General features: G+C 42.0%; 1 protein-coding gene across 3 annotated transcripts in view; it reads right to left on the minus strand.

Moving 5' to 3' along the window:
* Positions 1–19,615, minus strand: part of TNFRSF1B (TNF receptor superfamily member 1B) — a 55,735-nt gene extending 36,120 nt beyond the window's left edge. For all 3 annotated transcript variants that reach the window (XR_012474588.1, XR_012474587.1, XM_074218413.1), the window contains exon 1: positions 19,421–19,615. Coding sequence is in view for 1 of the 3 variants with exons in the window: in XM_074218413.1 (XP_074074514.1) it covers positions 19,421–19,498 (78 nt within the window). In the remaining 2 variants the exon portion in view is untranslated. The remainder of the gene's footprint in view (positions 1–19,420) is intronic.
* Positions 19,616–22,074: the final 2,459 nt, after the last annotated feature.

Raw genomic sequence — 22,074 nt, forward strand, 5'->3', positions numbered from 1 at the left:
GCAAATAAATGGAAATTGAGGCAATGTTCATCATTTGGGGAATGACTGTTGTTGCTTATAATCATAAGCAATAGAATTCTATTGTGCTATAAGACATGATATGCAAAATGTTCTCAGGAAAATCTGAATTTATATGAACTCATGCAAAGAGAAATGAGCAGAACCAGGGGAACATTGTATATAGTAACAATAATATTATATGGTGATCTCAGCAATACAATGATCCAAGAAAATTGAGAAGCACTTATGATGAAAGGTGCTATCTTTCTCCAGAGAAATAACTGGTAGAAGCTGAATACAGATCAAAGATACTTTTTTAATTTTCTTGGGCTTTTTGCTTATGTTTTCCTTCACACCATGATTTACTTGGAATGTGTTTTGTATAACTAGACATGTAAATGTGTAGAACCTGTCAAATTGCTTGCCCTCTTAATAAGAGATGTGGGGAGGAAGGGAGAAAATTTGGAACTCAAAATTTGGGGGAAAAGAATGTTAAAATTGGGAATGTATTTGTTGCTTATAATCATAATCCCAAATGTATTTGGGAAAAATAAAATATTAAATTATAAAAAGAAACATGATTTGATTATCATGTTAGTAAAGAGAGTAGATAACCAGCTAGGATTTAGATGTAAGGAACTGAACCCTTTTTGTATTGGTGTTCCCAAGATTTATCATCATCTCCTAATATATAGAAAGCACATAATAAATATTTGTTGATTAATCCATCAAAATATAAGAACAATCAATCAATTCATTAGATGATCAATCAGCAGAACATTAGATATGTGTCCGAGAGTAAGTAGGAGAAGCACATAGAAAGAGAAGTGGGAAATCAAAGACAGGAGTTGAAGAGGCCCTACAAAAGGTCATCTAAATTATTTCCCAGCCTGATACAAAGCAATGTACATTCCTTGAGAGTGGACCCTAAGTTTTTTTCCTTTTTTCTTTGCATCTCCAATATTTACCAAAGTATCTGGCAAATAGTAATTGATTTGTTGCTAATAATAATAGTAACAAATGATATTGATTTCTTGATTGATTGATGCATGTATGACCTATTTCTATAGCAAAACCGAGAAGTAAACCAATAATCAGCTGTTCCTTCATATAATTATATTTGTCAGCTTGGACTCTGGGAATAGAGAGCTTCCCCATAAATCCTACCCTCTTCAGATGACTAGTTTAGATCTGGAGTTAGAGGGGGATCTCAGAGGTCATTCATTTCAAGTTCCTTAAATGAAGCTTCTTTTTACAAATGAGGAAACTGAAGCACATTATAGAATTTACTCAAGGTTACACAGGAAGTAACTATCAAAGGAGAGATTTGAACTCAAGTCTTCTGACTCCCAAGTCAGAGTTCTTTCTGGTCTTGCAAGGTTATCCTCCCCTATGAACTTCATTGAGCAGAAAGTAGGACCTAGTGAGTGGTTGAGGTCCAGATAAATGGACACAGAAGGGGCTGTCTGTTTCAGTATCCAGGTGGGTGTTTCTGAAGGGATCTACCTGGTTTAGGAGGTTAAGTTTCCCCCCCCCCCCCCCAGACATAAAATCAGATATCAAGGGGAAGTAAAGAAAGGAGGAAAGTCTTCTCTCAAATTGGAGGATGGTCAATCTCCTCCTAATCATCAGACCCCAAAGATACTGGAAAATATTATCAAGCAATAGCAAAATCACATCATTTGCAAACAGGACTTATCAACACCTTTGAGGTTAGAATCTGTAGTATCTCTGGTTCATGATATTTTTAGCTAGACCTCTGGGAAGTTTAATAGAAGGCTGAGAGTCATGGGGCCCCTGAGTCTGAAACACTAAGAGCAGTTATGTCATAATCCTGTCTAATTGAGGACATTCAATGAGCCTGTCAAGGAGAAAGACAGATGAAATCATTTTCTAAGGGTAGACCACATCACACCTGAGCCCAGGGACATCACATCCCCAGAACTATTACCTCCTGCTTTAGATATCAATCTTGATTGGCATCCGATGCTCTATGGTTGAGTTCCCCAGGCCTCAATTTTCAGAGATAGAATCAAGGCTGTCAATTATCTGATTCAAGGCTAACATTTGTGGGCAGAAGGATGTTGCCAAATCAGAACTTTCTGAAGATTTGAGTTCCACTGTCATATAAGGGTCAGAGTTCATTCCCAGGAAGGAAAGAAATGAGTTGGACCTTGGGGCAAGAACTGGGAAGGAGATGAGCTTGACAAGAAAGTGAGAGGTTCTCAGTCAGAAAGAGAATCTCTACTACTAATAAGAGAGCTCAGTGACATCACTGTCCTAGCTCACACTTTGCGCTTTGATCAGTTGTGTCAAAAGTTAAGTACCATCTTTCAAATACTTTTTCACTTATCCTCATGAGATAGCAGTTCAAGATAATTCTACAAACATCACTAAGTAACCAAACACTAGGGGATAAGAACAGAAATAAAAACTAAATAATCCCTGCCCTCAAGACTCTTATGTTCTATTGGGGGAAACAACAGGTACACAGAAAAAGTAAATGCAAATTCTGGGAGAAGGCTTCACCGATGGTACAGTAGAGAGCTGCTATTTGTATAAGTCACTTAGCTTCCTTTGGCCTCAGTTTCCTTATCTTTAAAAGGAAGGTGTGGGATTAGAGGGTCTCAGAGATTAGTTCCAGTTCTAGAGCTAAAAATCCTAAAGCAAAGGCAGAGATAGATAGATAGATAGAGAGAGAGACAGAGAGAGAGACAGAGAGAGAGACAGAGAGAGACAGAGAGACAGACAGAGAGACAGAGAGAGAGAGAGACAGAGACAGAGAGACAGACAGAGAGAGTGACAGTCAGAGGGAGTGGGATAGAGACAGAGAAACAGAGACAAAGACAGAGAGAGTGAAACATAGAAAGACAGACACAGAGAAGCAGAGGTAGAGACAGAAAAAGACACACAGGGAGAAAAGAGCAGAGACAGAGAGAGTGATAGAGACAGAGACACAGAAACAGAGAGTGACAGAGAGAGTGATAGAAAAAGAGAGAAAGACCCAGGGAGACAGAGAGACAGAGAGAGAAAGCACTAAAGAAATCAGAAAAATACTGTTAGAGATGGCACTTGAAATATAAAGGAAATTAGGTCAGCATGGAGAGATGCTCTGGACTGAGAGTTAGGAAGATCTGAGTTCAAATTTTGCCTTGAACACCTTACTAGTTCTATAACTTAACCTCACTGAATCTCAGTTTCCTCATTTATAAACTGAAGGGTTGGGCCTGGTGGCCTCAGGATCTACAGAATGTTTTTTTTCACAATGTCCCTGAGAGACAAATATTGCAACCCCACTTCCTTATTCCTATTTTAGAGAGAAGGAACATGAGTCAAAGAAGTGGTAACCAGCCCTGTCATAGAATGAGGTAATTTCAGGGCATGCTGCATCCAAGGTCAGCATTAGTGTAGTTCAGTGTTTTTTTCCATTATATCCTACAGCTTTCCTAAACTCTTTGACAGATGAAATTTATAGTATTAGGAACTAGAGAAATTGTAAATGTAATAGTAAAATTTTCAATCATTTAAGGATTTGTAGATATTGGGCAATATCTGCTGTGACTCTGATTGTAACCTTTCCAAACCTTTGTAGATAATCTTTGAGCATTGCTGGGGCAAAATACATGTGCACATATACAAATATATATATATATATATATGTGTGTGTGTGTGTGTGTGTGTGTGTGTGTGTTTGCTTTTGCATGCACACACACACACACACACACACACACACACACACACACACACAGAGCCACTCAATGACCAAACTGATGTTTCTCCAAAAGCTTGATCTTTAAATAATGAAATACTTTTAATCTTCAAAGTCTTTGCAGTTTGGTGGAATCATCCACAGAGAAAGAAGCTTTGAAAACCCTGGATAACATCCATCCATGAGTTGACATGAGAAAGAGACTTCAGTGGAGGAATAAGAGTAATGAATGTTCGTGTTGTGATAGTTTATTTCCCTCAAATTTGAGGCAGCTTTGTTTTGAGGGTCAGAGAACTTGAATTCAATGATTGCCTCCATCATTTGCTTTCTACATGATATTGGGCAAAGCACAGAGAAACCTGGGAAGACTTCCATGTACTGATGCAGAGTAAAGTGAGTAAAACCAAGAGAACAATTTATATAATGGCAACATTGCAAAGACAAAAATATTTGAAAAATTTAAGATAACTCTCATCAAACCAATAATGACTCATGAATCCAGAGGAGTCATGATGAAGACTTCTGCCAGAGATATGATAGACTCAAGAGGCAGAATGAGACTTTTGAATTTTTGTTTGTTTTTTTGAACATGGTGGTAGCCCCTGAATTGAGCCTTGAAGGGTAGGTTGGATTCTGGTAAAAATAAGGAGGAAAAAATAAAGATAAAGGCTTACAATTGATTAAAAAAACAAGTTTCTCAAGGGCAAGACTTGTTTTATTTTGGTGCTTTTATCCCCAGCACACAGCACAATGCCTAACATAGGGTAGATGTTTAATGAATGTTGTTACTTAAGAATAATAAGAACTAACCATTATTTAGTCCTTTAAGGTTCATAAATCGCTTTATAAATATCATCTTATTTCAACCTCACAACAACCCTCAGGGTAGATGCTTTTATCTCTATTTTTACTGATGGGGAAACTGAGTCTGAGATAGATTAAATGACTTGCCAAGCTAGTTTAATTTTATTAGACAGGATTTGAACTTAGGATCTATTTGATTCCCCTAAATGTCTTAGTGAATCCATCTTAATAAGTACTAAACAGACAAGATTATATGGTGAAGTGGAAAGAAAGGAACCAGACAAGTCTCCCCAGGCTACAGTCAAGGTAAACAGGCACTTAGCTTCCTGCTGCAGGGCTCACAACCCACGGGCCATTAAACCACAGTGATGTCACTGCCCTTTTAGTCATTAGAATCCCTCCTGCTGTGGAAAAAGATTGTGGTCTGGGCAGACCGTGAGTGTCTCATGCTGTCAGTTAGATCTTCAGAAGGGGAAAAATAGTATTGCCTTTATTGTCCCCCACCTCTCCACTTGAGGAGGAGGAGGAGGAGGTGAGAAAGAAACAGGAGCAAGAAGCCTAACAAAAAGCCTGAGTCTTTCTGTTCACCATTGATGATGGACTTGGAGAAAAATAATCCGCATGGCTTCCTTGATTAGGGGAAGCTTGGTCGAGGTGGCTGGGAATTGGGGACCCTCTGGAGGTCTCCTCAAGACAAACACAGGAGGAAAAGACATGTTCTCCCCCCCCGCCTCTCTCTCTCTCTTTCTCTCTCTCTCTCTCTCTCTCTCTCTCTCTCTCTCATTAACTGGGAAGGGATGATCCTGGGCTACACTGTCCCTTAGAATATCCAAGCAAAGAAAGCCCTGACCAGGGACAGTGGAATCCCAGCCTAATGGCTGCTAGGTAGAAGTGACCCACAGAATGTCAGAGCTGGAAGGGATTGACCAAAATGGAAGCTGTGATTCACAGGTTGGAGTTAAGAACACAGGCATCAGAACTGAAAGGGACCTTAGAATACCAAAAATCAGAGCTGGGAGAGAGATCAGAACACAGAATATCAGAATTAGGAAGGAGTTTAGAACCCAGTGTCAGTGCAGGAAGAGAGCTTAGAATACAGAATGTCGGTGCCTACAGTACAACTGTAAGTGCTAGGAGAGAGTTAAAACTGTCAGAACTGGAAAGAATTCATAACACAGGATGTTAATACTGGAAGGGCCTTTAGAGTAGTGCTCTTCAAAATGATTTGGGGACCCTTGGTGCCTGAGACCCCTTTTAAGAGGATTGCTGACATCAAAATACTCTTCATAATAATACTAAGGCATTTTAATGTCTAATAGAGTAGAACTTAATAGATATAGACTGCATAAATAAAAGCATTGTGGGGGGAAGAGGTCCTCAATAACTTTTGAGAATAAGAAGTGGTTCTGAACCCCCCAAATTTTATAACAGTCATCTTAAAAGTACAGAATAAGAGCTGGGAGGAGCCTTGGAACATAAAATATCAGATCTGGGAGCCTTAAAACATGGAATGTCAGACCTGGGAGGGGACTTAGAATATGGAATATCAGATTTGGGATGTCAAATCTGGAAGGGGTCTTACAACATCGAATGTCAGACTTAGGAGGGCTCTTAGAACTGAGGATGTCAGCCAGATATTTGAATCAAGTTCATTTGCCTGGCTGTACGGATGAAGAAATAATGACTGCAAAGAAATGCTTGGAGAGGGACCAGCAATTTTCCATCTCAACAGAGATTTGAACTGAAGGAAATGGTTTTGACTTTAGCAAGAACTATTTACTAAAAAATGAGGAAGAAGATCTGAGGAGTAAAGGGTGTTTAACTGGGGAAAAGGTTACCAAAGGAAATTGCTTAAATCTCTGTCCTGAGAAAAATTTCAGAAGAATAATCTTTTAGATTGGTATGGGGCTTTAGATATACTTTCTATCACATTCTATCATGCACTAACTCATGAAATTCTCACAACTTTCCCAAGTGGGTCCTAAGGGCAGATTTCTATCGTAATATTGTTTCTCAGATCATCAGAGAAGTTAACTTCACGGTCATAGACTCAGAAAATTAGCAATCTGAATGAGAAACCTTTTATCTCTCCCTTAACTAGGTAATGCTTAGATGGCGTGTGGCCTGGAAACATGATGTGGTGAAGATCCCCTCAAGAGACTTTGAGTCTCCAGGCTTGTCCTGGACCTGGCACAAGAAATCCCTGTATCATACTGAAGAGAGTCCTTTTCCATCACAAAAAAATCCTAAAAATTCTAAGTCAAATAAATGATGCAGTCATTAGGATGCTGAGCTTAGAGTCAGGAAGATCCAGAGTTCAAGGCCAGCCTCAGACACTTACTAGATGCATGACCTGGGCAAGTAACGTAATGTCTATTTATCTCAATTTCCTCATCTGTAAAATTGGGATCTAATCTCCTAAGGTCTACAGGAGGATTAAATTGCATAATTACATAGCACTTTGCAATTGAAGTATTATATAAATGTTAGCTATTATTCTGATTCTTATTAAATGTGGGTCTTCTAAAGTCCTATCAAAAACTGTCCCTCCTTGAATCTAAATGGCTGCCTGCTTTACTTACTTTTACTCCTGATTTCTGGAGGCAGGACAGAGGAGCTATTCTCACCTCTTGTTCTTATGTAACCTTGGACAAGTCCTTTTACCTCCCTGAATCTTAGTTTCCTCATCTGTAAAGTTTATCATCCTACAATTATCTCATGGTATTCTAATTTTTTTTAATATTAATATAATGATCACCAGCCTAGAGTATGGATAGACTTAGAGTCAGGAAAGACCTGGATTTAATTCCATTCTCATGAACTTAATAGTTGTGTGACTTTGGCCAAGTCACTTTGCTTTTTGTGCCTCAGTTTCCCCATTTGCCAAATGAAGACATTGGACTAGATGGCTAAAGAGCTCTAGTATTGGAGTTTATGACTAGGTAACCTCAGGAATTCGGAATGGGTACTCTACAGCTCCTTAAGACAGGATAAAAATAGTAAAAATTTTCCATTCTGTATCATTTTAAGGCTTCTTGGTTTTGGTCTTACAGCTTATTTTGTCAGGGATAGGTAATGTTCTCCCCATAAGGGAATGCTTGGAGTGATCCAGATGCTCCTGGATAAACGGCCTTAGAGAATTATCTGGGGAACCAAGAGGCTAAATAATTTTGCCCAGAGTTTTCCTAGCTGCAAGGATTTACAACTGCTGAGAAGTAAGGGGCTTGGGGTGGGGTAGCTAGGTGGTATAGTTTTGGAGTCAGGAGGACCTCATTTCTAATCTGGTCTCAGATTTATAAGGAGAAGCAGAGAGATAGAGACACTGAGAAATAGAGAAATAGATCATCTATTAAAATCCTATTTTATTTTCCTATTTCAGGAAAAAAGAAGGAAAGAAAAAGAAGGTAAGCATTATGATCTCCATTTTTTACAAATGAGGAAATTGAGATTTAGAAAATAGAACAGCATGCCCAGGTCCAAGGAATTTTCAGAACCAGGATTCAAACTCAAATTCTCAGACTCTAACCAGACCCATACCTTTTGTACCCAGACCATACCACTTCTTGGAGAGAACCATCAACCCTGAGCTAGGGACCTCCTCCAGAGAGAACTGACAGCCTTACTACCTAGACCCAGCTCCCTACTGGCTCCGGAGACTTTCCTCCATTATGACTCACTGGAAGGGTTGGGTGTATTTGTTTCCTGGCCCTCCTGCTTCTTCACAATCTTCGGCTGTGATTAAGCTAGAGACCAGAACACTCTCCATTTTGATTCTCAAAGACAAAAAAGGGAGGAGTAGGAAGAGAGTGACTTGACTCCTCTGAGAAGAGGAGACCAAGTATGGAAGATTCCACAAGAATCAATTCAGTTCAACATGCATTCACCGTGGGCAAGATGAAAGGTGGAGTTGCCAGAGGACAGGGCTTTGGCTTCAAATTCTACCTGTAACCATAGGACCTCCACCAGTCATCTAATCTGTCATGGCCCCATGCAATTCTCTTCCAATAAATTTAGCCTACTTCTTTTCCTCCTCTCCCTCCTTCTCCTCCTTTCCCACCTACTTCTTTTTCTTTTCACCCTTTTCCTCCCCCTTCTCCTCTTTCTTTTCTTCCTTCCCTTTCTCCTCCCTTTTCTCTTTTCATTTTCCTCTTCTTCTTTTCTTCCTTCTCCTCCATTCCTTTCTCCTTCTTTCTTCCTTTTCCTCCTTTCCCTCCTCCTCCTTTTTCCTCCCTCTCTTCCTCCTCTTCCATTTCCTTTTTCATCTCTTTCCTTCTGATTCTTCCTCTTCTTAGAGAAGTTGACTAACTTGCCCAAAGTGACATAGCTAATAACAGTAGAGCTGAACTCAAGGTTGTTTATAACTTACATGTATTACTACCTTTTCTGGAGGAAGCCTTCAGATCTTGCTCTGGTCATCACCTGCCTGCTCTCATCAGCAAAAATGAATTTCCTGCTTCCAGTGAACAAAAACTGTCAATACTACAACAGAAAGTTGCAAACTGAGTCTTGAGAACGTTGATCAATGCAATGATCAATTCTGACTTCAGAAAACTGATGAAGAAACCTGCCTTTTGCCAGTGAGGTAGTGAAATGAGATGTAGAATGGGGTGTACATTTATTGTCAGACATGGCCAATATGTGGATTTCTTTTCCTTAGTTACTTCTTGCTACAAGATAGGTTCTGTTGGGCCAGGGGAAGAAAGCTATTGGGAAGCAATGGTAGTATTAAAAAAAAGGCATCACAAAATATAACAACAAAACCTTATGCTAGATCTCAGAGGAGGAGGGTCAGGGTTTCCCACACATGCAGTCCTGGAGTCTATGGTCTTTCCCTCTGACTTCTCTTTAAGCATTCAGTAGGCTATGTCCTTTCTCCTACCCCCCTCCCCCCAACAAATGTACAGCTCAGGAAATCCTCTGAGATATGAAAACAAATTTAAGAGTAGGATTTTGAACCAGAAGGAACTTTAAAGAAGAGAAAGTCAGGCTAAAAGTCATCAAGACAGAGGATATCAGAGTGACAATATAGAACCTCAGTGGGAGGGAGTTTAGAATACAGAATACAGAATGTAAGAATTGGAGAGGCATCTTAGAACACAGAACATGAGAGTTGGGTGGGGACTTAGTGATCATCTAATCTAAAACCCTCATTCTATAGATGGAAGGAAGTTGCCCAATGATATACAATTTATGAATAGCAGAGCCCAGTATTCAAACCCAGGCTCTCCAGTGTGGTGCTTTTTTTTCCATACTGCCTTTGTTTCCCTTCTTCCTCTCAGTTAATTCCTCAGAGTGGAATGAAAGACTTGGGTTGCTGAAGGAATTTTCTACACCCACAAGTGAGGGGATAACATTTAGAATGAGGAGACTCAGCTACACAGAAGACTATGGGTTGGCCAAGGGGAGGAAATATGTAAGAAAGAAACTATAGTCCTTTTCTCTCAGCTCCTCTTAATTTTAGTATCTTCCTTCCTCTTAATGGGTTCCTAGTTATCCTCTATATAGTTTGTTTGTAAAGATTTGTTTGTTTGTTGTCTCCCCATTGTTGTTGCTTGTCCCTTCTTGAAGACAATCATGACAGGAGATGATGTTATGACATGCAGATGAGTTGGATTTACATGAGGGACGGCTGTCACCCCCTATTAGATTGTAAGCTCCTTAAGAACAGGGACTGTCTTTTGTCTCTTTTTTGAATCCTGGAGCATATTAGGTCCTTAATAAATGTTGACCGACTGCCAGTCATCTACCACCAGCCCTTTGAACACTGCGTATTTCATGAGGTTAGACAATGACTGCAGCTGGTTGTAGAACATTTGAAGACTAGGGCAAAGAAAATATCAGTAATTGCCCAGGGAGCAGAATGCCGCAATCAGGGAAGACTTACAGCAGAGAGTGACCAAACTTGGAGAAAAGACCTCTATGGTAACTGGTCTCAGGAATATTACTTTCTGAGCTGGTGCTCTCCACCCCACCCCACTCCTTCTCTACCTGAGGATGCCCACAATGATCAATCTGACATCCAACTGAACCACAGAACCCAATGAGACTAGTTCAGCACCCAGTTTTCCATCCCAGCTCCCTTGGTATGAGCAGAGCCCCGGCAGGTTGCCAATTGTGGGTTTCCGGCCAAGTCACATGTGGGGTTCATTCTGAGTCACTGATGGTAGATGGCCAAGTCACGGTCCTGGGGGTTGAGGATGGGCAGGAAACAAGCATTCAGTAAAGTGTGTGTGTGTGTGTGTGTGTGTGTGTGTGTTGTGCATGTGGGGGTCTTTGATTATCGGGGAAAGACTCATTTTCAATCCCTGCCAACCTGGAAGGGCAGAGAAATAAAAACTCAGGGAAAATAAGATAAAAGAAGGAAAGAGGCTTCCTGTCTACCCTGTAGCAAAATCACACTATTTCCTAAAAGTCTAGAACCATAAAGTCATAAAATGAAAGATGGATGGGCCCTCAGATGTCTAACTTCTCATACAGCAAAATCCCAGGTCTTTCTGCCTACAGTCTTCAGATTGCCAAGAAAACCCCACATGGGGCCACAAAAAGTGGGACACAACTAAAATTGAGTTGCAGTAGAAAATAGCAAACGACTTCAGTATTTCTATCAGGAAAATCCTAAATGGGATCATAAAAAGTCAGACAAAATTGTGTGTCTGTCTCAGTTTCTCCATTTATAAATGGGGATACCAATAGCACCTAAGTTACAGTGTTGTTGTGAAGACCAAAGACCAAATGAAATCTTGTATAGGCTTTGGCAATCTTACTACATGATAAAAATGTGACTCCTCCTCCTTTTTCTTCATTGTCTTCATCTTCTTCCTAATCTACTTTTCTCCTTTTTTAGCCTCCTCCTCCCCCTCCCCTCCCTCCCTCCTCCTCCTCCTTCTTTCTTCTTCCTCCTCCTCCTCTTTCTACTATTCCCACTCTTCTTTTTCTTCCTTTCTCTCCTCCTCCTCCTCCTCCTTCTCCTTTTTCTAGCTGTACCTAATAAACTTCAAACCATAAGATCATAGACCTGAAGCAGATAAGGACCTGAGAGGCCATCAATTTATAGATAATGAAACTGAAGGCTCAGAGAGCTTGACAGTCAATCCACATACATCTATTATTAAGAATTTACTATGGATCAAGCACTTTGCCAAAAGCCCTGGTAAGAGAAAAAATAATTCCAGAATAATTCTTGCCTTCAGGGCAGCTAGATGGTGCAATGGATAGAGCACTAGCTTGGGGGTCAGGAGGATGTGAGTTCAAATTCAACTGCAGACACTTAATATTTATCTGTGTGACCTTGGACAACGTAACCCCACTGCCTTGCAAAAAAAAAAAAAAAAGAAAACCCCAAAAGAATAGTTCCTGCCTTCCAGGAGCTCATATTCTACTGGGGGAGACAACATGTTGTATTATGACACAGAGTAGATACAAGATAATGGACCAGGAAAAATCCCCTCAACAAGGTGGTATTTGGGCTGAGTCTTGAATAAAGGAAGGAATTCAAAGTAACCGATTTAAGAAGATAGTGTTAGATGTGCATTTGAATCCAAGGTTGAATCCACTCTACACCTTTTTATCACACTTCCTCTAATAGGGGTAACTAGGTGACTCAATGGTTAGAGTTACAGGGCTAGGGAAAGGAAGATGAGTTCAAATGCAGCCTCAGGCAACTAGCCATGTGACCCTGGGTAAGTCATATCGTCCTGTTTGCCTCAGTTTCCTCATCTGTCAAATGAGTTGAAGAAGAAAATATCAAACCATTCTAGTAACTTTGCCTAGAAAAACCTCAAATGGGATCACAAAGAGTTGGACACAATAAAAAAAATTAGTTGGAGAAAAAAATAGCAAACCATTTCTGTATCTCTGCCAAGAAAACCCTAAATGGGGTCACAAAGAGTCAGATAAAGCTGAAACAACTCAATGTTACTTCCAGACCTCTACCAAAACAGGTGTTTGCCTCCTCCTAAGTGATCCCCAGAAGCTCACATTCATTTCTCCATCTCTAAAGATTTACTTTCTATCAGGGCCTGAGCCTTTCTGGGAGATTCTTAGAATGTGAGAAGAAATATCAAGACACTACAAAGGATATTATTACTCAGTTCTAGCCCCCAATTATCAGCCTATTCTCCAATTCCTTGGAGTAAAGAGCACCCAGATTTTCACCAACCCAATTTAACTTAATTAATCGACTTTGTTTCAGGCAATCAGAAAATATTTATTAAGCAGCCATTAGATAAGCCAAGCCATGCTGATATAAATAAACTCCAAAAACAGGCCCTGTCCACAATCAGCTTAAATTCTATCTAAGAATAGAAGTGTGGAGTGGATATAAATACGTGAATCCAAGTCATCTGGAAGTAAAGGATATACCCTCAAAGAGGAAGATACTAGGGGGTAGGGGGACACCCAGAAAGATTTGAGCTAAGTCTAGAAGGAACCTCGAGTTCTAAGAGGGATGAGCTGGGAAAACATTCCAGTCTGGGAGACAGTGGCCAGCAACAAAAATAATAAACATTAAACCCCTACAATGTACCTGTCACTGTACTAAGTGCAGAGGATATAAATAAAAGGCAAATAGAGGCTCTGCCCTCAGGGAACATACATTCCAATACAAATAAGTAGTTTGCTAAAATAACTTTAATCGGAATTGGGAGTCATGAGTAATTTGATTATTATAGAGAACTCCCTCTGCCAATATAAATTGGCACTTTCTCTGTAACCTATATTTTTAGAGAGTTGATTGAGTCACTGAGAAAGTGACTTACCCAGGGTCATACAGCTAGTATGTGTCAGAGGCTAGACTTGAACCTTGATTTTTTTTTTTAGCTTTGAGGCCATCTCTTTATCTGATATTTCATAAAGTCTCCTTGCCCCCTAAAAGTTGCAAATACCATTTTTTTTTAGATTTTTCAAGGCAATGGGGTTAAGTGGCTTGCCCAAGGCCACACAGTTAGGTAATTATTAAGTGTCTGAGGTCAGATTTGAACCCAGGTACTCCTGACTCCAAGGCCAGTGCTCTATCCACTGAGTCACCTTAGCCACCCCTGCAAATACCATTTTTAAAAGAACCAAGAGAGTCCAAATTTGCCCTTTAAAAAAATCTTCTCTTCTTGGTTTCCATTCTGAGCTTGTAGCTCCCTAGAGATGGGGGCGGGGGGTGACTCAAGGAAATGACTTTGGCAGGCTGGCAGCCTCTAATTAGGAAATTTCCCCTGGAACCAACTTCTTGGCTGACCCAATCCCAAAGACGGGCCACTCCCCATCACTGAGAGGAGGTAGTTTTGGGTTCCTGGCAGGAGACGTGGGCACCATAGTAACAGTCATTTCAGAAATCACATCCAGAAAAGAGGCCACACTGGCTGGCCCAGATTCAAAGAAACCACCTTCCTACTCTGGCTTAAAAGAGCAGCCCCCAAGAATCCCGAAATAACATGATCACCCAATCTCCTCCTCCTCTGAAATGAAAACATTTGGAGCAGGTCCTGATTCCAGTGTCTTCTCCATAAATATTGAATCAATAAATATCCAGAACCTGACTCAGTAAAGACTGTTAATATGTCTCAAGGAGGTTACATTAGTGTCTAACCAAATAGTTGCTTTATCTCACATTGCACAAAGAGAATGGGAAATCACAATGAGAATCTAGGATCTTTCCCAGAATCTTAGCCTTGGAAGGAGAGACCATCAATTAATCAATCTCAATCAAATGAGTGTTTATTATGTACTGGGAAAAGATGAACTATTTCCTGTCCTCAAAGGACTTCCATGTTGCACCTTAGCCCTATCTGTATCTGAGAGTCAAAATGGTGTAATGAATAAAACACCAGCCTAAGGAATTAGGAAGACTTAGGTGTGAATATAACCTCAGTAATTTATTGTTTGACCCTAAGCAAGACATTTAGTCTCTCGACCTATCTCAGTTTGCCTATATACAAAATGGGTATGTTGATGATGACAGTAACCGTAGCATCTATGGCACAAGGGTTGTTGTGAGGATCAAACAAGAAAATATGTGCAAAATATTTTGCAAACCAGAAAAGCTGATACAAACAAAAGTTCTAATATTATAGCTTCTACTTTCAACCAATAATCTAGCCAGTGAGGACAGATCCAGCATCTCTCAAGATAGTCCATTTGCACTGATATCAAACCTTAATTTGCCTCATACAGCCTCCACCGAATGTTCTAATTTCTGTCCTGTATGGGTCTGGAAGATTTTATCTATTTCCCCAGTAATCTTGGCCCCACCCAGGTCTCTTATCCAAAGTCAACACCTCCACTTCCTTAAATCAAGAGCTTCCTCTTTGAGACTCAACACTCATGATGGCCCCCGTGAGGGCATATCAACATTCTTCCAAGAATGTAGTTCCCAAAGTGAACATCCTACTCCATCTGTGGGTCCACAGTATCCTCTATGGTACTTGTGCATAGATCCTGCAGCCCATTAAGCTCATCTCCTTAATGTTCCTTATCAACCACATTGCCACAAAATCAAGATTCATCATCTGACTACTCTGTGTTGGTTTCCACCAGAGTTACAAACCAAGGGCCTCATAGTCTACCCCCCCAACATCAGTTTTATATAGAAGATAAAAGACATAAATCTAAAAAGATAAGACAACTGGGTGGCTAGGTGGATAGAGCAGTGAGATGGGAGTTAGGAAGATGAGGTCAAATTTAGCTCAGATACTCATTAGCTGGACAAATCAATTCACAGCTAACTGCCTCACATGTAAAATAGAGATAATAACAGTGCCTGCCTCCCAGGGTTATTGTGAAGCTCAAATGCGATAATTTTTTTTAAACATTAAGCTCTGTGCAGTTTTAACCATTTAAATACAGTAGTATCTGGAAAAACCAGGACAAAGGGCAGGTTTCAAAAGTGAACAAACAGGTATATTAAACATCTAACAACTGGAAAGAAGTTCCTTTCACAAACAGATTCCTTTCACAAACATGTTTTCCAAGTTCTAAGCATTAACCTGACATTGAGCATACCAGAATAGAAAAGATGCAACATGAAAAATAGCTATATTAGAAAGACATAGTAGATGTTCAATAAATGTTAATCTTTTTTTTTTTTTAAAGATCACACAGGCCACTATGGGCCTCAATTGCTTGTCTACAAAATGAATGGACAGGAATAGATCATTTCTACAGTTCCTTCCAAGTCTAATCTTTTGTACTAAGGTCCCTTCCATTTCTACCATCCTGTCTTTTGAGGTCCCACCTGCCTCAGACAATCTAGGTAGCTGGGTAGCATGGAGGATAAAATGCTAGTGTGGAGTCAGGAAGACTGCCTCCATCTCTTACCACCTATGTGACCCTGGGCAAGTCACTGAACCTCTCTCCCCTTCAGTTTCAACTTCAGTAAAATGGTGATAATTCTAGTACTCACCTCCCAGGGATGCTGGGAGATCAAATGAGATCAATCAATAAATATTTATTAAGTGCCTTCTATTCACCAGGCACTATATTAAAGACTAGAGATACAAAAGACAGCCCATGACCTCAGAAAGCTTTCATTCTAATGGTGGAGACAACATGCAAACAAATTATACACATGGCAATATACACATATCCTGTACAGGATAAATAGGAGATAATTAACAGAGGAAAGGCACCAGAATGAAGGGGGTCTGAGGAAGGTGGTATTTTAATTGAGACTTGAAGGAAACCAATTGGAAAAGGAAGAGTATATCAGGCAAGGCAGATGCCAAGATAGAATGTCTCATATCCAAATATCTTTTTTAATTGGCACAATAGTCAGGAGGTCAGTTTTTTTTATCATTGGATAAAAAAGAACATCCTGGGGAATCAGATGTAAGAAGATTAAAATAGTAGAAGAGGGCTAGATGATGAAGGGATTTGAATGTCAGAGTATTTTGTATCAGTTCCTAGAGGTTATATGGAGTCACTAGTTTACTGGGGGGCAGGTGGTATGTGTAACTTTATTGGACCTGCACTTTGGAAAAATCACTTTAGAGATGGAATGGATAGATTGGATTGGGGAGAGAACTGAGGCAGACAGACCCAGTAGGCTATTTCAGTAATCCAGATGTGAGATGTTGAGGGCCAGCATCAGGGTGGGGAACAATATCAGAGGAGGGGTCAAATTCAGGAGATGCTGCAGAGGTGACATCAACAGGCTTTAGCAACAGATTGTATGTGGTGGAGGGGGTTGAGAGATAGCAAGGAATTCAGTATGACTCCTAGGTTTTGAGCCTTAGGGACTGGGAGGATGGTGCTATCCTTTCCAGTAATAGGGTTTAGTGGGGAAGATAATGAGTTCTATTTTGGATATATTGAGCCTAAGATGTTTTCTGTACAATCTAGTTTGAGATGTGTGAAGCAATAGTGGAAATCAGCAGAGAGAATGGGACAGGATAGGTAGATTTTTTTTTAAAATTTTTTTTTCCAAGTCAATGGGTTTAAGTGGCTTGCCCAAGGCCACACGGCTAGGTGATTATTAAGTGTCTGAGGTCGAATTTGAACCCAGGTACTCCTGACTCCAAGGCTGGTGCTCTATTCACTGTGCCACCTAGCCGCCCCAGGATAGGTAGATTTGAGAATCATCAGCATACAGAGTCAGGCAGAGATACAGAGACAAAGAGACAAAGGGAGACGGTGAGACAGAGACAGACACAGAGTAGAAACAGAGGCAGAGAAATAGACATAGACTCAGAGATGGAGACAGAGACAAAGACAAATCCATGTTAGCTGATAAGATAGATCAACCAGTGAAATAGTATAAACTGAGAAGAAAAGTGGGTCTGGGACTGAGCCCTTAGGATCACCTAGAACTAGAGGGCACAGTCTGGGGGAAGATGAAGCAGAGGAGAGCCAAAAGAAGTCAGGGAGGTGGCAAGAGAAACTGGAGAGGGCCGTCTCAGAAATCCAGAGAGGAGAGTCAGTGAGCAGATAGTGGCTAGGGCTGCTGAGAAGTCAAGAAAAATGAAGACTGAGAAAGGCCGTTGGATTTAGCTAGAGAGATCTTAGAGATAATGTGTATAAGGAGCTTTGCAAACCTTAAAGGGCTCTATAGCTGCTGCCTATTATTATTATTATCATTATTACTCTTGCTATTACATTCTAAGGGCCCTCCCAGTTCTCACATTTTCATCCTAAGGGTCATTCTACCTTGGACATTGTGTTCTGAAATTCTTCCTAGCTCTAACAATGAATAATTCTAAGATTAAAAATAAGGACCCAAGAGAACAAAATATTTATGCGTTTCCCAGGGCAGGGAATTTCTGTCTCTTATCTCTTCCTTTCCCCTCCCTCCCTGTTTTCTGTCTCTCTTATCTCTCGTTCTTATCTTCAGTTCTCTCCTCTCCTCTGTACCTGTTTCTGTGTCTCCATGTATGTTTCTATCTCCGTTTTGCTTCCTCCACATGTTTCTGATTCTCTGTCACAATCTTTGTCTCTCAGTCGCTTTTTGTCTCTCTGTCTCAGTTTCTCTATCTTTGTCTCTGTGTCTCTCTCTGGTCTGTCGCTCTTTCCCTCTTAAAAACCCCAATCTGCAGGTATTCTAAGAAAGAGGAAGACTATTGAAGAAGCGTCAAGGAAACATATCTTGAAGAGCAAAGAGAGCTGGGCTTTGATGGCGCCAGGTGTCGTCTGTGAAGTGCGGATCAGCCCGGAACAGATGCTAGATGAAAGAGGCCGCCTCCCCTCAGTCAGAAAGAAACTGGCGGGGAGGGAGCTGCGGTCAGCTGGAGAAAACATAACCCTCGAAGTCCAGGCCACCTCAGGGACTTGGGCGTGAGCCGTGGGAGAAGGGAGGGCAGGAGGAACGAAGGTGCCTGTCATCTCTGCTTTGGGACCCCCCACCCCCTCTACCCCCCGGCCCCTCAGGTGCAACCTCGTGAGCAGACAGAGCGAACCCTGGAGAGCTCCCACTTATAGGAGGCTTTTCAAAATTTACCAAGCATCCCTCACAGGAGGAGGGAGGGAGTTATTCCCACCAGCATCAGCCCCATGTCATAGATGGGGAAACCAAGGCTCAGAAAGATGAAGCACTCGGGCGCACGAGCATCATCAGCCCTGGGATCCAAACCCACGCTTTCCGGGCCCTAGCGCGGTCAGAGTTTTGAAGGACGTAAAATCTAGAACCCTTTCAGCCCCCGCGGTCCCCCTGGTCGCCCCGGCCCAGCCCGAACAGGTTTTCCGGCCCCGCGGTTGAGTCCAGAGGTGGGAGTCGGGGTGGGCAGGGGGGCTGATGTGCGGTCTGCGCCCCGCGGGAGCTCCAGACGCGCATCTCCAGAGCCATGTCTAAGCGGCCGCACTTGGAAAGGGCTTCTAGGGTCGGTCCAGCCTGGAAGCGCCAGTGTGGAGTTGGAAAGGCCGTCGAGCCTGACCTCGACATGTTCCACAGGAGGAAAATGGGACTCAGAGAGGCTATGTAACTTGTCTGGGAACGCACAGCTCCTGTTTGGCAGGGCTGGGATGCTACCCAGGTCCCCTCACCTCGGGTCCATGGTCCTTACCTTAACAGAGGGGAGAAAGGGAGTGGGAGGGGGCGCAGGGCCGAGTGGGAGGGGGCGCAGGGCTGACTGGGAGGGGCGCGGGGCCGAGTGGGAGGGGGCGCAGGGCTGACTGGGGGGGCGCAGGGCCGAGTGGGAAGGGGCGCAGGGCTGACTGGGAGGGGGAGCAAGACTGAGTGGGAGGGATTCAGGGCTGACTTGGAGGGGGTGCAAGGATGAATGGAAAAGGGTGCAGAGCTGAATGGGAAGGGGTGCAGAGTTGAGTGGGAGGGGGCGCAGGGCGCAGGATTGACTCAGTGGGGGCGCACGGCTGAGTGGGAAGGGGCTCAGGACTGAGTAGAAGGGGCGCGGGGTTCCTATCTATCTCTACTATGAAGGATAGAGAAGGAAAAGTCGTGGCAGAAGCCAGGGCTGAAGTGCAGTCACCCACCTGGAAGGGCACCGTATCCCCCAGAGTCCAGAGTAGAAATCTGACGGCGAGGAGAAACCAGGCGGCAGCGGGCTCCATCCCCGGGCCTCTGGCAGGATGGGGCGGAGCGCGATTCCTTAAGGAGGTGACTATCACCCGAGTCTGGAAGAAGAAGGGCCTCCCTGCTCCCCTCGGAGGACTGAAAACGAAAGCTGCAGCCTGGGGCAGAGACGGCAGGCAACCAGAGGGGGAGGGAGAATTCTGCCTCCCGGGGCGGTGCGAGAAGACGGGCCCGCCCCAGAGCTCCAAAAGTCCTGCACGCTCCCCTCTCCTCTGCCTCGCCCTCCCCTCCGCTTCGAAGTTAGACTCAGAATTCTCCCAAGTATCCTCTTCCCACTGCCAGTCCACGGTGGGAGGGTTAAGGAAACCAAACCAGCTCCTTGACCCTTTCTGGCCCAGGGTCCAGAATTGGCACATCTCTCCTCTGGGTCTGTAACCGTAGAGATCTGCCTTGTCTGAGTGAGCAGAACCTGCCCACTGTGGTAGGAAGATGAGAGAACAAGGTCCTATCATTTCGATATGTGGGACCTTGGACAGGGACTTGCCCCTTCCTCATCATTAAAATGAGGACCCCGTTGGCTATTGTTCGGTGGGTGTAAACAAGCCTACATCAAGGATGATTTACTGCCTTAGATAATTGTCAGAAAAGATATTTCTCCTTTGTTCTTGAAAAAGGCCATGGGGTAAGGGAGATGGTGCCTTGTCAAGCAAGTGAACTGGTTTTAGTGAGGGCAGTGCTGTGCATTCACCAGCCTCACTTTCTCCTCCAGTCATCTGAGTCCAGAGGCCAGATATAAATTAGGACGACTAGAGATGGTCCTAAATGAGAGGCAATGGGGGTGGTGGTGAAGTGACTTGCTCAAGGTCTCACAGCTAGTAAGAGTCAAATATCTATGGTCAAATTTGAACTCAGATCCTCCTGACTCTAGAGCTGATGCTTTATCTCCTACACCACCTACCTGCTCAGAAAAGAGGTATATGGAAGACAAGAAGCTGAGCAGGAATTATTCTATTAATGTAACAGAAATAGAACAGAATCTGAAATTTTCAACCAGAAGATTCAAATCAAGACGCTTTTTATTTCTACCCCTGAGACTTTGAGCAAACCATCATTTCCAAATTCCAAAAATTCTCTAACTTGAGATGGTGGCCACCAAAACAGTTGAATGTGAATTTTATTTTTCATAACACCTTCCTATTCACCAGAAGAGAGGTGGAAACCAGCGCTTCCACTAATTCAGAAGAAAATCAAAACTGGTAAAACTGAGCTGGCAAGAAAACTGATGATTAAGGGGGAAATATTCTCGAAAGAACTTCACACCTTGTCAATATATTTGAGGGTAATGGGGCTATCAGATTCTGAAATCAACTGTATAGGACCTATGAAGGAAGATGCAATTCATATTCAGAGAAAACTCTGATAAATAGAATAAAAATAGTTTAATAGCAACCTTCTGTAGGACAGGTTAGGGTGGCATGGAGGAAGCAAAAAAGTGTTCAGCAAATAACAAAAGAAAACATAGAAGGAAGCACAGAAAAGCAGCTTTGAAAATGATGTGGAGTATTTATTACATAGCTTTTCAAAAAGAAAGTAAACAGTTTAAAATGGAAACCTGTGGTTTTATATTGAATCTTCTTTTTTATGTTGTGCTATGTACATGGAATACTCTTTTTTTTGTTCTTTTTGTATTTAAGTTAAAAAAGAATTTAAAAAATTTTAGAAGTCTAGGGGAGAAGCAAATGCTATATAGTTAAGTAAAGGGACTTGCTGTGCTTTGGATTGAAGGTAGTTTACTGTTTGAACCCTCTTTAGCTGTCTTGGCAGAAATGATGTCTAAATTCTTGTGTAGTTATGGTTTGTGGTTCATTTTATATTTTTTCTATTATCTTGTAAAGAGGAAAGTGGATAGAAGAAAGGTGGGGGGCTTTGCATTCAAATTCTGCTCTGGCTGTGTGACCCTGGGTAGGTCATGTCTCTTTCAGTGCCCTCACTCAATTATAAATCAAATTATACATTATAAAATTATAAATCACAAATGATTTGTCAGTCTAAGTGGATGCAACTCCCCAGTAGATGTTCCATACACAGATGAAATCACAATCTCAGACCCCTGTCCCACCAAAATAAAAAACAAAGCAGAAATGTTCTAGACTCTAAAGTTGTTCATGGTAGTGTTGCTTACTTTATCTCTGTATCTCCCCTAGCACTAGAAAATTAAATTTCACAAGCAGACTGGGTGTTGTGTGGCACATGCTAATGAATCTGATTCTGTGGTCCTCAGGCTCTGGTTGAAACTCCACCTCTGAAGCTTGCTACCAGTGAGGCCTGGGGCAGGTCACTTAACTGACTGGGCCTCGTTATCCATATCTGTAAAGTGTGGGCATTGAGTCCACACTCTGGGAAAAGCACTGGCTCAGGTCAGAGTACCAGGTTCAAATCTTACCTCTAACATGTATCAACTTTGTGAAGTACGTCCCTTCACCTCCTTTGGCAGCTATTTCCTCATCTTTAAATGATTGGGGAGAGGGGCTGAACCTCTCATTCAGGTCTAGTTCTTTGAGATTTTTAGAATGGAGTTGTTTATTAATTCAAAGGAATAAGAAAGAAAAGATGA

The sequence above is a fragment of the Macrotis lagotis genome, chromosome 1 (assembly GCF_037893015.1).
Source record: "Macrotis lagotis isolate mMagLag1 chromosome 1, bilby.v1.9.chrom.fasta, whole genome shotgun sequence".
Taxonomy (NCBI): domain Eukaryota; kingdom Metazoa; phylum Chordata; class Mammalia; order Peramelemorphia; family Peramelidae; genus Macrotis; species Macrotis lagotis.